At 39.8% G+C, this 16,571-nt stretch overlaps 1 protein-coding gene across 1 annotated transcript in view; it reads right to left on the bottom strand.

Moving 5' to 3' along the window:
• Positions 1–4,178: 4,178 nt before the first annotated feature.
• Positions 4,179–16,571, bottom strand: part of ARL8B (ADP ribosylation factor like GTPase 8B) — a 48,766-nt gene continuing 36,373 nt past the window's right edge. Inside the window, exons 3-7 of the mRNA XM_027522428.1 lie at positions 16,418–16,491; positions 15,693–15,786; positions 12,149–12,216; positions 11,769–11,839; positions 4,179–6,698 (exon numbers count right to left, since the gene is read on the bottom strand). Coding sequence (XP_027378229.1) covers positions 6,649–6,698; positions 11,769–11,839; positions 12,149–12,216; positions 15,693–15,786; positions 16,418–16,491 — 357 coding nt within the window. The 3' untranslated portion in view covers positions 4,179–6,648. The remainder of the gene's footprint in view (positions 6,699–11,768; positions 11,840–12,148; positions 12,217–15,692; positions 15,787–16,417; positions 16,492–16,571) is intronic.

Below are 16,571 nucleotides of genomic sequence, written 5' to 3'. Positions count from 1 at the left end.
TGTTCTTTCATCTGTAAAATGAGGGTGATGAGATAGTACTTACCACACATGGTTTTGAGAATTAAGTTTATTGTATATAGTGTACCTACAACAGTGCTGCAGACATGGTGAGCCCTATCATTGCTGCTGTTCAGTTACTAAGTCGTGTCAGAATCTTTTGTGACCCCACGGACTGTAGGCAGGCTCCTCTGTCCATGGAATTTCCCAGGCAAGAATACTGGCGTGGGTAGCTATTTCCTTCTTCAGATCTTCCCAACCTACGGATCGGACCTGCGTGTCCTGAGTGCAGGCGGATTCTTTACAGGAAGCTTGAGCTCTATTATGACACATGAACTCTGGGTTAAGACCTGCATCTAGTATAAGTACTTGGAATATTAACAGCCAAGGTCGGCTGTTGGATGAATTAAATAACTAAGCCTCTATTATCAAAGCATTATTTTAGGAGGAAAAAGAAATGTGTCTAAGGAAACCGAGTATAAAATAGGACAAGGGCTAAAACTCACCATAGTCTAAGAACAGTTGAAAAAGCTTTGAATCAAGTCTAATTCCAGCTCTATTTAACTCAACCTGCTCCAGCTTCCACACATCAGGGTCCATTCAATCTCTGTCCGACTTTGATAGTTGAAGATGACTGCTTACATCTATTTCAGTTCCTTCAAAGATATCCTCCACTGTAAACAGACATTACAGTTTTGAGGATCAGTTTTGTAAGGCTGCCTGGGTGAATCAATGCACTAGCCGCCAAAAACTGCAAAGCCAGAAAAAAACCTCTGGCCTTTTGATGACCCTAGAGAGTAGTCTCAGAGCTTCCTATGTGAAATATCAGGACTAAAATAGTCTATTAAAAGGAAGGCTTTTTCTCCCCTAAGAATTTATAAGTGATTTATTACCCAAAACAATAATGTGAGAAAAAAAAGATGACTTTCAAAATTCTGACTACTGCTTCTTTCTGAAGCAATACATACTTGCTTTATAAAGGTGGGGGTAACGGAGAATAAACAAACAATAAAGGGGGGGGGAATACCTGTAACCCCATGATTGATTTGGTAAAGATCCAACTCCATAATTCAGTAATACTGTTTCCTTAGCTAGGTAAGAAACGCTAAATTTCACATTTGTTTTAAAACTGGACAGTAGAGAATTATCATCTGTACCTGTTGTAAGGGCATTAGTCTCAAAGTCTGTCAACACACTAGGTTGGCAAGACACAGGGGACAGAGACTATTGGAAATAAAAACTAGTACATCCCCTGAGGGGGCCAAAGTGGCAATTCCCAGAGAAAGTGTAAAGGCATTTACCCTTTGACCCAGCCATGTTTCTGTGAATTGCTGCACGCGGACATAATGATCCACTGGAGTAATGTTTATAAAAGCCAAAAGTTTATATTTGTTTTTTCAATAAGAAAACACTATACAAGATAAGAAATTGATATCAAGAGGGATGGTAGTGGAAGAGTGGTAACTCAGTCATGGGTGAATAATGGGGCTTATGAAAAAAATCAAAGTATTGGGAAAATAAATGGAACTTAGAAAAAACGTGGCGAGCTTCCTTGCCCACATGTTCTGCTAAATCAAACACATCACGTTTCCAACAAGAAATGATTTTCATCACCACCATTCATATGCCACATGCCCCAGCCCTTAAGTTATTGATGCATCTAGATAAAGTAGGAATGATACTTTTTAACTCTTAAGAGTGAGGAGAGCTAGCAATTTCATAAAGTGGCTACTGGTAAGACGATTTCTTTTTCCTTAGGGGATTATACAAGTAGAAAAAGGAGTCATCTAATTCATGTATTGCATAATAGTAGAAAAGATGGACTCTGTTAAAATGTAGAAACAAGATAGTACATTATGTAATACAGACTGTATAAAACTGAAGGCTGTAGATTATGTAAGAGCTGGTTGGAGACATACTATAATTAGCAATCTGTTGATGTTCTACTCCCCCAGCTCAAAAGGGAGCATAATTTTTGTTGCGGGATTTCCCCCTCCGTATTTTAAAGGAAGTATTTTCTAACTGCCCCAGGTTTCTCCAAGCTCTAGATCAATTCCAGCAGAACCCTAGCAACACAGCAGTTATAAAGTATTAAACATTCACTCTAGATATGTGCCCCCAAATTAGTAGTATATATGTGGTTTATATTTTTCCACATTGTATACCAGAATATATTTTTTTGCAGTCTGGGAGAAATGCTTGAAAATTTTTAATGGCTTTCAAAGCCCATGTGGCTACAGCATTTCCTTCAGACAAAATGTAAGTTATTATGTCATACTGTAAAATGTCTGTGATCTCTAGCCCTTAACTACATTAAAATTAAAGTTATGAAATATAAGCATTTCTGTGGTTTTAGGAGGCTCACACACCACTAACATAATCACTGGGGACACCAGGACCAGTGGGCATCTTCATCTCTTCCCTGCCTTCGGTCTCACCACCATCCAGATCTCTAGGCTGCTAGAACCAGAGCTTGTTAGTGGGAGAAATGATAGTAGACACCCTCTACTATTCATAAGGGAACACTGCAGAGCCAAAGGGGTTCAGCAACTCACCAGTCACACAATCGTTAACAGCAAAGAAAAGAACTCATTCTCTTATTAAACACCCATCCAGCACATGGAACCAAGCTAAGGAAGCATTTTAAGGTGACAATTTTTTCACACCACAATCCTTTGATGAATACAAGACCTCCAAGACCCAGTAAAATGAGGTTAAGGTATCCCCTCCTTCCCAATTTCTGCCAAGAAATCTACATTTCCTAAATCACCGGCTACCTTGGGATTTTAAAATTACCTTACCGGAGACAGCTCTTTAATGAAATGGAATAATGAATGACTTTGGCTGTTGTTCAGATTAAGGAACTTTCCATTGAGTCTGTCTGGGACATCAATGACTAGTTTCCCTAATGACATTCAAGAAGCAGCCATTACAAAAGTACCTATTTTTATTAATAGCTGAATTTTAAACAGAAATTGTGTGGAAAATATTTACTAATCAACAGGATGCACCTGCCACAGGTTGCATTATTTGTAGAACTGCAAACTGAAGGGAAATCAGGCAAGCCTAGTGTTTGCTTTAACTGTCTTCAAGTATCTTCACTGATGTATATGTTGCTGACTGTACCACCTTTAAAGTTTGGAACAAAATTAAAATATTTCACATTCTGAACATAGTGGTTCCCGCAACGACACATTTCTAGAGAAAAGCATTTGGCCAACTGTGCTTCCCTGGGAGCCCTGGTGGTAAAGAACCCACCTGCCAATGCAGGTAGACCTAACAGATGTGGATCTTCTGGATCTGGAAGACCCCCTGGAGGAGGGCAAGACAACCCACTGCAGTATTCTTGCGTGCAGAATCCCATGGACAGAGGAGCCTGGTGGGCTACAATCCATAGGATAGCAGAGTCGGACACAACTGAAGCGACTTAGCACACATGCACACACATTCAGCCAACCGGATGTTACAGATAGGGTTCCAGCTACAGTAAAATTAACACTCCAGTTCTCAATCCTCCAGTCCCTGGAAAGGTTGAATTATAATATCAAATCAACATTTCAGTGTAACTGGATCCTACAGGAAAAGAGTACACAAGGCAATTAGTTCCTTAGTCAAAAACAATAAACACCAAAAGCAGACGCAGTCCAATTCATGCAATTTACTTGACAGAATCAAAGGGACTAATTTTAGAAGTCTCAACTTTTGAAAGTAAACATAGACTTAGAACTGAGGGTAAAGTAAGCTAAACTTATATCCTCTCCCCACCCTGCTCCTAAAACACGCCTCCTTCAAAATACTACTTTAGTAGGAAGCTGCTGAGGACCAAATTGGTAGCTTGACTGTATGGTTCCACCAATTCAATAAAAAACTTAAACCTGATGCCCAGTTACTTCTATCCTAGAAATGTAAAAACACACATGTCACTGACCAACACTGTATGGTTGTACAGAGTGACAGTGTGGATATGGAAGAAAAGCCAAGTTGAACTTCTCTGAAAAAATACATAAGATCATTTCCCCAATAGCTTTGATGGAATAAATGTTCACTTTCACAGTGTGAAAGATAACATACGAAACAAAACAGATCAAATGTTTTACTTTAGAAGTGTGCCCCTCTGGGAAAACCACGTTTGATACTTTTAAATCTTTTCATTCTGGAACTGAAGTCAGTAAGGAGACATGTCTTGCAATTTCAGTTTATTAATAGTTTTGTTATGATTTTAAAAACTGGATTACAAAATGCTTAACTAGCTCTTGCCACTTATTTTCAAAAAGTCCTAAATTTGGTGTATTATGACAGTTCACAAGATCTTCTCGACTTAGGGATCAAACCTAAGTCTCCGCATTGGAAGTGGATTCTGTACCTCTGAGCCATCAGGGAAGCCCATTACAAGCAATATCATTGCCTCCACCCCACAAGTCGCAATGTCAGTCCTGTGAATATTTAAGTGCTTATTTCAACTGGCCCACAGACCCACTTCTTTGACAGCTGAGTTGATTTCTTTCTAGCACATGTTCTACAGACTGTGTTCATGGTATCTTTCCAACCCCTTTCCAATGTGTCAGCACCTTCCATCATGATGCATATTTTAAGTTCAAACTGTCAATACAACCCTCAAAATGCAAGTTTATTGAATAAAGCTGAGAAGAGCAGTAAACAGACAAAAAAAATGCATCCACCTAAATTAAAAAAATTCACGTATTTACAAAGTTCAGTAACTGTTAAGTTTCACATGCAGAAGTTAGTGCACAGGAAAATGTTGGTAGTAGTGTCTGGATGTCTTGAAACGCTGGAAGCAATGAAGAGACACACAAACACATTACGGTTTAGCTGTAGGTCAATTAAACGAACCTATGCGGTCCCCGCAAAGTCACACATTCTAGTTCTGGTTCCTCCTTTCAGGCACAAGCAAGTTGCCACATTCTTTGTAATGGTTCACAGTGACCATTAATGGTGTTGATACATAGTAGCAAGTTTACATATCCCTTTGTTTACAGAACCATCCATCCCATCAGGGAAGTATGCAACATGCATCAGAGTAAGAACAGAATTTTAAAAGCTGAGGTTCTACTCATAAAAATGTGAGTGGAGGAAAGCAAGTAGTGTCTGTGCAACACGGTGCAGTATTTTGTACAGAATATTTTTAAGGCCATGGCAGTCTATAAATTAAAACTGGTATCATTAAAAGAACTTACGGTTGACTGCACTTTTGAGTGCTCAACACGTTTGGAAATGCACTGTCTACATGAGTGCTGCTTAACAAAGGAAACAAAATCACACACAGTGTGAGGCAACACATAAGCAGGTGTACCACAGACTTTTAGCTACTACAGTGGGCTATGTAAGTAACGATTTACAAGTGATCCAGTTTTCATATGTCCCTTTATGTGTATGAAGATAACTAAGCTACAAAACATGTTCATGGAAGTCTGTACACATCTCCGTAGCATAGAAGCAAACAATAGACAGCATTGGTTCCTCCACTCTCTGTGTGATTATTCGACAACCTGCGGACACTGGGCATGATTACATCAGAGAAAGCAGGCAGGTCTAGAGTTGTCACAATAATCAGGATGTCCAATGGCACCAGACAAAACAGTGCCAAAGCTTGTATTGGTAAGAGAGAAAATAAGACTTTTTATTTGTCTCTAAGTATCTATTGTGCTGAAAGTCAACTTTACGACTGGATATAAAAAGTCAAGAATTAGAGTGTCATGCAGCAACACTGGTTTAATAACTGGACAGAGAAAGAACAAACAGGTGTGTGAACAGTCTGACATTCTTAACACGTTTTATTATATTGGCTGGAATGCTCTAAATTCATGAAAGCTTTTGAGAAAATCTTCAATTCCCAACCCCTTAAAAAAGTGTGTTGAACCAGGAAAAAAAAAAAGGAGAAAAAATATAGAAGTAATGATCTGGACAGATACAAAACAGCATGCCTCAGTTCCTCCCGTACCCCCAACTGCCTTCTGGAGATGAAGAATTCTCACAGAGCAGAATGTGTTTAAAATTCATTGCCTAAGATCTTCCCAGTGTAAAGAACCAATAACAACATTCATCTGGTGCCTCTGCTCACTCTTTGCAGACCATTTTTTTAAATTCCTAAGGTGTAATTATACATTTCACATGCATTTGTGAGATATATAAACATCATGTTTCTATCCCACAGGAGTCAGGCTAAAGGTTTGCTAAATACTGTGTGTGGCACTAGAAACGTCATGCTGTATCAAGTCAGTATCAGTATTAAGCTACTGGACTCTATAATGAAATATCATAGATAGACATTTACCGAAAACCAATAGAAAAACCTGGCCCAGAAAGACCAGAACAGAAGTATGCAATTTTTCTTGATTTAAGATGGTCAAAAGTGTGTTTTGTTTTGTTTAAAAAAAAAAAGCTCTACACACTGTTAACGACAAGTATGTATAGGAAGTCTTTTTGTGTGTGTTGACTTTATCATGACAACTCTAGCTGATTCTTTATGATGGATTAGGGATACACATCTTCAGCAGTGCACATGAGAAATAAACTCTGAAAAAGGCAATTTCTTGGGTTTAGGAAGGACCGTATTCTGGGAAGTACTTCAGAGGAACGGACAATAATTCTAGGATTAGAGCCAGGAAGGACTGGAAGACTTCAGGAGATGCTTCAGCTTCTTCTAGATTTTGAATGTTGAATAAGCCACTGAAGTGTGATATCTAAAGATGGAGGGAAAAAAAGTGAAGATGTTAAGACATCAAAGTGAAGAAACGAGATATCAGAGATAATATTTAAAATGCGGCTATTTCAAAGCATGTCAGGCCCGCCCTCTTCTTTTCTGCCTCTCTACTACTATAATACATAGATATCTGTATCTGTACTACTCTTCTTCATTACCTGACCTTTGAGAGGTTAATCTGGAAACACAAAGAACTGAACAGTCTCCAGTTTAAAAGTTAAATTGTGTACAGAACAGCATGTGCCTTTCTTTATTCATTCAAAAGTTTAATGATTGCCTGTAAGATCAGGTATTGTATGTGAAGTTCCAGGAATCCAAAGAGATGGGAGAACCCCTCTCTACTTTCCAAGTATCATTTGGGTTTGGAGGATGGCCCTCACAGAATTCCAGGCATAAGAAAGCGCAAAAGAATAAACAAAATGTTGAGCTCTGGATGGATGACAAGTGATAGGTGGTTGAAGCGCAGAGGTGGGGAAGGGATGCCGCTCACTGCTAAGGCTAGAGCAGAGGTTCTCAAGCTCACCCTGACGTTGGGGGCTGAATATTCTTTGCTAGGAAGGTGGAGGGGAGAGTCTTTCCTGTGTATAGTAGAATATTTTGCAACATCTATAACCCCGACCATAGGATGCCATTATTACCACCCCCACCCTCAGCTGTGAAAACAAGTCATGTCTCCAGGGATCTCCAAACAGCCCCTGTGGAGCACAGCTGTCTTCAGTTGAGCACCACAGGCCTAGAGAGAGCCAGATACCCTTATGCGCCATTCTAAGAGGCTCGGAAGTTGGGATTTTATTCTCAAGTCAATAGGAAGTCATTGGAGAATTTTAAGCAGGAAAGCTATACTGTTTATTGTAAACTGTAAGTTCACTGTAGCAAGTTCAACAATGGCAACGGAGGAGGGCACCTGGGAGGGCTGCCGGTATAGAGACTGATCATTCACAACACGAACAGCAAAGGGACAAAGGCCTGAAGCACATCGGGTGTTGTAAGAACAGAGGAATAAAATGGGAAGCATATTTAAAATACAGAACTAACAGGACTGACCAAATGCAGTGGGTGAGAAATAATCTTTTTGCCTGAATAAGTGTGTTTATCATGCAGCTGCTGACTAACCCAGTGGCTAAAGGAAGAACAGATTTGGGAAAGAATAAGACAAAGAATTTGGCAGTGAGCACATGAGGTTTGAGGTACAGAAGGTTAACACATGAAGACGTTCAGCAGGTAGTTTCAGCTGTACAGATCTGAGGAAGAAATGGAGATACCACTGTGGAGGTGGCAACTGAAGCTACAGTGGCTGAGAATAGGCAGGAAAAGCACTTTTGACAGAAGGCAGCTAAATCAAAACACTGAATTACTATCCCTTGAGTTCTTTAAAATGTGTTACCCGCATAAAGGATACCCAAGCATCTACTAGAAGCAGCACTCTCTTCTCCAAGCCTGGAAAATATTCAATCTCCCAATTTTCCAGCTAACATTCATTACAGAAACTGTAAGCCAAACACTGTATACAAAGAAGAGCCTAGAGCTGAGATATGAACAGACACAACCTGTTCAGAGTTGGGGAAACAATGTTGAAGCAGGTCATTTGCACTTCAAAAGGAGGACAGCAGTGTGTGATATAAGCAAAGCCACAATCACTAGAACTGAAAGGAGGCAAAGGGAAATGTGAAAGTGAAATGACAAGGTTTAAGTATTTAAGAAACACATGGTAAAAACCAACCAACCAACCTATGGACACTGGACTTAAGTCACACTCTAAAGACAGATGAATCCTTAAGACCAGACTAAAAGGCAAAAAGTAAGATATTCAGATGAAGGAGTAGTTACCTCTATGATAAGGCCACAAGTATCAACCATCTTCAAAAAGACCATCTTCCCTGAAATAATCTACCCTATGCGTAGGGCTTCCCTGATGGCTCAGAGGTTAAAGAGTCTGCCCGCAATTCGGGAAACCCGGGTTCGATCCCTGGGTCTGGAAGATCCCCTGGAGAAGGAAATGGCAACCCACTCCAGTATTCTTCTTGCCTGGATAATCCCATGGAGGGAGGAGCCTAGTAGGTTACAGTCCACGGGGTCAAAAAGAGTCAAGCGAGCGACTTCACTTGATGCATAGGTTGAGCACATATTACTAATGAAACTAAGGGACCTCATGCTCCCCATTAGAAAGCTGCAAGTATAACACACAACCCAACCCATGTGCAATGAATACTTTAGGGAGCAATTTAGAAAATTCATAAATTTGGTACTAAAATATATTACAAAAGCTGAAATTAAGGAGAGTATTCTGAGATTTTTCACTCAAGAAGCCTGACTTGGCTGTTGCACTTCTCGTTCCAAATAAACAGGCTTTACAAACTAATTTTGAATCTAGTTAACAGTGGATCAGTTTCCTTGAGCTTGATAATAACATGAAGTGAACCAGGAGTTCTACGATCACAAACCTGGTGACCATGGAGCTCTGAAGTAAACTGTGAAGATTAGGCTTAAAAAGCATTAAGAAGGTCTCATCAGTTCTCCTGCATTTCCTTCATAAATGAGCAAAGTATCTGACTAGTTTGTCACAGCAGAAAATAAGGGTTTTAAGGGAGTAATGGATTTACAGAATAGCACAACATACTAAAAATCCTGGTTAGTATAGAACGGGGTTTCTCAATCTTGCCACTACTGACATTTTAGGCCGAACATTTCTCAGCTCTGGAGGTGAGAGAATGTTTAAGGCCACTATGGTCTCCACCCACTAGATGCCAGCATCATTCTCCTCCTAAGACAACTGAAAGAGTTTCCAGGGGGAAAAAATGCCAAATGTCTCTGGGAGAAAAATAATCCCTCCGTGAAAACCTCTGCTGTGTAAGTAAATGCTCTCTTGGGGGCACAGCTTAAAACTTAACAAGAGTTCCCCTCAATATAGGAAAAACATTTTAAATAAACTTGAAGTAACCCTAATTGCTGGAACAGTCTGTTCTCAAATGAGCTAGATGATCCCAAAATAACAAGTCACTTATTCTATGTAATTAACAGAGGAGAGGTTGTGTCCATCAGCAATGTAGTGGGCTCAGACTGCTCTGGGTGGTCTTTAAAGGAAGCCCAGAATCAGTGACAAAAACCATCATTACTATAAGCGAATTAGAGCAGGTCTGAGGGGAATAGGGCAGGAGCTGAGATACAGACTGGAAATGACTGGGAAAAAAAGTTAAGTACAGGGAGAAACAATACATATTGAATAAAGGCTAAAGAAAAGTGTCAAAAAACCTTTTAAACACACAGTTTTGGCATTATTGATTTATTACATTTTATTCTGATATACTTTTTTAATTGATGAAATGATTATGGAAGAATGGTGAGCGAGAGAGAATTTGAAGATGGGGATGGAGCCATGAGCCAAGACAGCAGGCACTCTCTAGAAGAGGAAAAGGGCCAAGAAATGGATTCTTCCCTCTACAGTCTCCAGAAGGAGCTCGCCTGTAACTTTAGTCCTAGACTTTAGCTCAGTAAGGTCAGTGACAGGCTTCTGACTGACAGCAGCAAGAGAAAACGAATATACTCCTGTGATGTCCCCCACAAGTTAAACACTGCAATTCATTTTTTTACTCACTCCTGCAAGAGAGTTTCGAAGTTGCTGCCACCATCCCCATTTTACAGATGAGTACAATGCAGAAATCTGGGAGTTTAAGTGCTCTGTCCAAGGCCAATGAGAAAGGAACTTAGGACCAGGTGTTCCACGCTGAGGCTGCCTTACTCCAAAGCCCACGCTATTTCTAGTCACAATGCAGCCCTGATGGAGAGCCTCTTTTTCTATAGTGACCCACTGAGAGAAAACTTTTCACCAGTGACCACCAACTGGGAGAAGTGAGGAGCCATGAAAATCCCTAGGTTCCTACCCATCTGCTTCAAGGCACAGGCATCAAACTCTCCTTTCAGACTTCAGTGGAGTCTGTCATGCCAGACAAGATGGCTTGAGAAGCTTTTGTGACAAAGTTATCTTTTACTAGGGAGTATTTTTTATTGCACTGTTACGGGTCTTTTCACTTGAGCAGCTAATACAGAAAAGCCTTTCATCTTGTCAAACACTTCTCTTTCTTTTCTTTTTTTAACTTTCTGATCTTCTCCATGCCAATACACTTTAATTAAATAATACCTCACCAAATTAAGAGACTGAAGTTGAGTCAGACATATTTATTCTTTACGGATACTGTACTGGATTGAATGGTGACCACTAAAAATTCACATCCACCCAGAACCTCAGAATTTATTTGGAAATTCGGTCTTTGCAGACACAGGATGAGGTAATTCTGGATTAGGGTTGGCCCCTAGTGCAGTAACATCCGTCCTTGTAAGAAGAGAAAACAGACCCTCAGACATACACACAGAGGAGAAAGCCATGTTGAAGCCAGAGGAAGAGGGTGGAGATACAAAGCTACAATCAAGGAGGGTCAAAGACTGCTGGCAGCCCCACGGCAGGAAAAGGCAGGGAAAGATCCTCCCCTAGAGCCATCATAGAGAGCACAGCCCTGCTGACACTGATACCAAACTTCTACCCTCCTCAACCTTAGAGAACGAATTTCTGCTGTTTCTAAGCCACCCGGTTTGTAGTACTTTGCAGTCCTAGGAAATGAATACAGAATATTAAGTAGGTAAAGGGTTATTTTTGGCTTATAGTTGCGAGTGCTAACATACTGCAGTAATATACTGGTTTGATAAACGTAAAATCCTTACAGTGTCTATAAACCAACTTCTGTTAAGTCTTATTTCAAGAACGTCATTCTGTTATGAAGCACAGTTAAGACACTAGCTCTGCAAAAATGCAATAAGCTGATAGCACATAATTAATCTCATGTCTTTATTGCATTTACTTTTTAAATAGCACAGAGGAGAGTTAGGATACTGTATTTGTTGCTAAAAGGTATAATGTCTACTCTTTTTCCTGAGGCAAAAGCAATAGTACTTTATAGGAGAAATCAAGTAAACAGAAATAAAGGTAATAAACAGTAAAAAGAAAGAGACATCCCTTCTACTGATATCAACTTCTCCACAAATATCCGTCATTTCTTACCTATATTATCCTTTTCTTTGCAAGAAATTGAATAGCAGCAAATTTCTCTATCCTGAATAGCAGACAGATTCCTGTAAGAAGCAGAATTAGGAAAGTAAGTCTGGGCTTTTAAAAACAATTGTCATCTTGTCTCTCTATGCTCAATATTACTTGTTCTTTTAAATTATTATACTGAAGAAATTATGTTATTACTAATAAAATTTTACGGGTTTACTTCTCTAGTAAGTCAAGTTTATCTACCCCAAAACAGGGCTATGATCATTACTAAATAATGGAGCAAAGCTAAACAAAACAAAAAAATAGTAGATTTTGTGGGCAAAATAGAACCAATTAAAAAACAAAAAAACAAAAAAAAACCATCATTCATTCTTAAGACATACATTTTTTCAATGAGCTGTTTCTCATCCAAGGCATTAGGAAGATCTCTCTTGTTTCCAAGTACTAGCACCTTTAAAAAGAAAAGTCACTGAGTAAATTTTATGTAAGAAAATGTCACAGAAGCATATTCACATGTGTCCACAGTAAAATTAGGAGGTTACTGCATGCCACAGTATTAAAAGCATATTTACATGACCACTGGCCTATCTCATTCACTTCGTAATTCAAATAAGCATTTACTCTAACTTCTATTAATGCCACGCAGATGTCTAATTCAATACGTGGCTACCAACTTCTATTTAAGATATTCTAAGTCTATGGTATGCATTCTGTTATTTCTTAACAAATCTTCACCAAAATGTGAATATGATCTTAACTGCCAAGGGTAGAGGCATGATTTTCAACCACTATTACCTGTTAGGCATTAATCTAACAGTAAACATGTAAATAAGACTTTAAAATTCTATATCCATCCTATAAAATATCATGTATAAATATTAAGACAATAGGTAAGTTTGGGAACCAGGATAAATACAGTAGCCATCAACTCTGAGAACAAATGTGTCATGTGATTACTAGATGTGCTTTGCAAAAAGAGGAAAGTGGAGAGGGGCATTCCAAAACCATCTGTCTTTCCCAGGTATCTCCTTTCTGCCTTACAAAAAGCAAAAACTGTGAGTACACATAATGTATTTGATAACATCCTTACTCTGAGTCAATGTTCTCCAAGAACTTGTATCTTTGACCAAGCCTAGGAGAGTGCACACCATGGCTACCTTGTCGCCTCGTCAAACACGTGTCAAACCTATGTTCTTTCACTTAATACAAGTCCCACCCCCACCCTCAACTCCAGATACTGTGACTGATTCTACTCACAGGCCCTAGACTCTTTTTCTCACAAAGAAGAAAGAGCCAAGAAAAGATGCACAGAGTGCAAGGAGCACCAAGAGCTCTTGAAAGAATGCTGAAATCGTAGGGGTCAGAGAGCCAAAAGCCAAATCTCAGCACCCTTGGGCAGCCTGTCCTCCCTTCTCCCATTCTTACCCCTTTCCAAACTCTGGTGGCTCAGAAGGTAAAGAATCCATCTGCAATGCAAGTACCAGGTTTTGATCCCTGTGTTGGGAAGATCCACTGGAGAAGGGAATGGCAACCCACTCCAGTATTCTGGCCTACAGAATCCTGTGGACAGAGGAGCCTCACGACTACAGTCCATGGGGTCACAGAGTCAGACACGACTGAGTGACTAACTTTCACTAGTCTTACTAAGTCACCTCAGGTTCTCAACCTGGATCTATGTGAGTTGAAAAAAAAATACACCCCGGTCATTTGTGATCAGTTCTCAGTTTTGGGATTGCCTGGCATCTTAGTCCTCTTCCTACATTTAAGAAAGTCTTTCAAAAAAAAAAAACAAAGAAATCTTCCACCTTATGACTCTGCCTCCCAATAAAGCTATTGCTTCTATAGATACTTTCTTTTCCAGCCTTCTTTTCTGCTAGAGAATGGACATATAATCTACGATCAACCAAAACTCTGAATGCAGAGCCAGTTTTACAAGAAAGCAGGAATATTGAACCCATTCTGCTACAGAAGGGGCATCAACTAAATGCTCTTCCAACTGGAGTGATTGTGTCTGGTGTTCACCAACTGCGTGGGGTCACCAGACTTACTGTATGATGTCAATCTGGATGTGGTCCTAGCAGCTGCTCAGCCTTCCCTTGTTCCAGTGTGTTTTCTCAACACGGTTATGGGAAGCCTTCTCAAGACTCTGTAAACTACCCAATATTGTTTCAATGAATTCCTCTCTACTTAAACAGCTTTCTACTGTTTGCTACTAAGAACTCTCATGGGGAACAAGATTTTTTTTTACTTATGGTGTGCAATATCTTGGTCATCTGATGCGAACAGCTGACTCACTGGAAAAGTCCCTGATGCTGGGAAAGATTGAGGGCAGAGGGAAAAGAGGGTGTCAGAGGATGAGATGGCTGGATGGCATCACCAATGCAAAGAACATGAATTTGAGCAAACTTCAGGAGATGGTGAGGGACAGAGAGGCCTGGCATGCTGCAGTTCATGGGGTCACAAAGAGTCGGACATGGCTAGGCAACTGAACAACAACATGCAGAACTAGTTAATACAGAAGGAAAAGGACAGGCCTTGAAGTCAGAAATAAACAGATTCAAACCTGGCTGTGCAATACACTAGTCGCCATGTGATCCTGAGCAAGTAACAACTGTTACCAGGAGGGATCACACCATCAACCTCAGTACACTGTGAAGATTAACTGAGATAACACACTTCAGAGATCTGACACTCATGACCTTGTCATGAGGGTAAAGCCTAGGCCTTTTCCAGCATTTTTTCACTCAACAAATGGCACCACCTCCCATCTAACCATATTAGCCAGGAACTAGGAATTATCCTGTTTATCTTCCCTGCTAAGTCTGGTGGACTGTCTTCCTAAACAGCCTCCACATTTATTTCCTTCTCACAACCTTGTCTATGACCACCCCAATCCATGGTACTCTATTTTGCCAAGACAAGTTCAAAACTGTCTTGAACTTGAAAACTGTTTCAATAGCTTCCTAAAACTGTCCTCCTTATGCTAAGCTGCTTCAGTTGTGTCTGACTCTTTGCCACTCCATGGACTGTAGCCCGCCAAGCTCCTCTGTCCAAGGGATTCTCCAGGCACGAACACTGGAAAGGGTAGCCATGCCCTTCTCCAGGGGATCTTCTCAACCCAGGGATCGAACCCGCGTGTCTCCTACGTCTTCTGCACTGGCAGGTGAGTTCTTTACCATAGCACCATGTGGGAATAGTCCCTGTGCAATCCATTTTTTAAACTGAAGTAAGAATGATTTAGGTAAGTCTGAGCATTTCAAACACCCAGTCCCACCCAGCACAGCCTCCTGAAGTACCCTGCTGTCACAGGCTCACAATGCTCTTCCCGCCCACTCTGCTCAGCGCTCTAGAGACACCAGCCTCCTCGCAAACCCCACTTCCTCCTGCCTAAGAGCCTCTGCCTGCAACTCTCTTTTCCTCCAACTGTCACATCCCTCACATGCCTACACATCCCTCACACCTCAGCTCAAGTAGCACTTCTTGGGGAATCTTTCCTTCTTCTCTCAAACTGTATCAAATCTGCCCTGTAACTTACAACTCCATAAGCCCCTTGAATCTCTCCTTCATAGCACTTATCAGAGCTGCATTATTCAAGCCATTTTCATATCATCTACCTAGTTTCCTATTAAACCATAAGCTCCATGATGGCAGGAAGCATGTTTCTATCTACTTCTGTTCACTACTACTTCCCCAGGACTAACCACTGCTTCTACTACATACAGTTCACTGAACAGCTTGTTAAGAAATGACTAAATAGCACACTGCCCAGCATATGATGGATACTCAGTAAATATAAGCTTTCCAGACTTTAAAACAAATAAGATACTCTACTGATTTCAAACATAATTAACAAAAATGCATAATTAAACTTTTAATAATATAACTACAAATATTATAATCATATAATGTGAAATTAACCATACTTACTGGAATTCCTTGTAACTGTGGTTTATCTAGAAGATTATGTAGTTCATTTCGAGAAGCTTCAATCTTTTCACGATCTGCAGCATCTATCATGTAACTTAAAAAAAAAAGTGATCTCAAAATGCCTCCACCATATTCTTTAATGATCACAATGAACAGATTTTTAATTTTCTTAATTTATACTACTGAAACTGTTGATCAAAATTAAGTCCTAGATTTTAAAAGGCTATCACCCCAAAATACTTAAGACTGTCCTAAAGATACAAACTACTATATACAGAATTAGATAAGCTTCAAGGATATATTATATAGCACAGGAAATTATACCTATTATCTTTCAATAACCCATAATGGAATATAACTTGCAAAAATACTGAATCGCTATGCTGTACACCTGAAACCAATACTGTTAAGCAACTACACATCAATAAAATAAGCAGAGAAACAGACTGTTCTTTAGGGGGCTAAGACATGACAGTAAAACATGTATGTATATCCATTAGCTCTTAGCAACATAGAGAAAAAAAAAAGTCTCATTTGATGATTACTTTTTAAAGTCTGATGTTAATGGGAAATTATACTAAGAAAATACCTAAAAAAGATTTTACTGCCAGAAATTAAAATTAAGCCTTTAAAAGTATGAAAAATGACTTATTCCCTTGAAACCTAAACTGACTATAAGGGGGGATGGGGGACCAGGGGTTCAGGGTGGAAGGGAGGCAGCTTACACAATAGCATTGACTCCTCTGCAGTACCGTTCCCACATGCTCCGGAAGCGGGGTTGTCCTCCTATGTCCCAAATCTTCAAATCAAGATAGACAAATCTTAATAACAATATTTCAAATAACACAGTGAAGAAAAAAGCTGCAGATAGAAGAGAAA

The sequence above is a fragment of the Bos indicus x Bos taurus genome, chromosome 22, assembly GCF_003369695.1.
Source record: "Bos indicus x Bos taurus breed Angus x Brahman F1 hybrid chromosome 22, Bos_hybrid_MaternalHap_v2.0, whole genome shotgun sequence".
NCBI lineage: Eukaryota > Metazoa > Chordata > Mammalia > Artiodactyla > Bovidae > Bos > Bos indicus x Bos taurus.
This window is presented reverse-complemented; position numbering and strand designations above follow the sequence as displayed.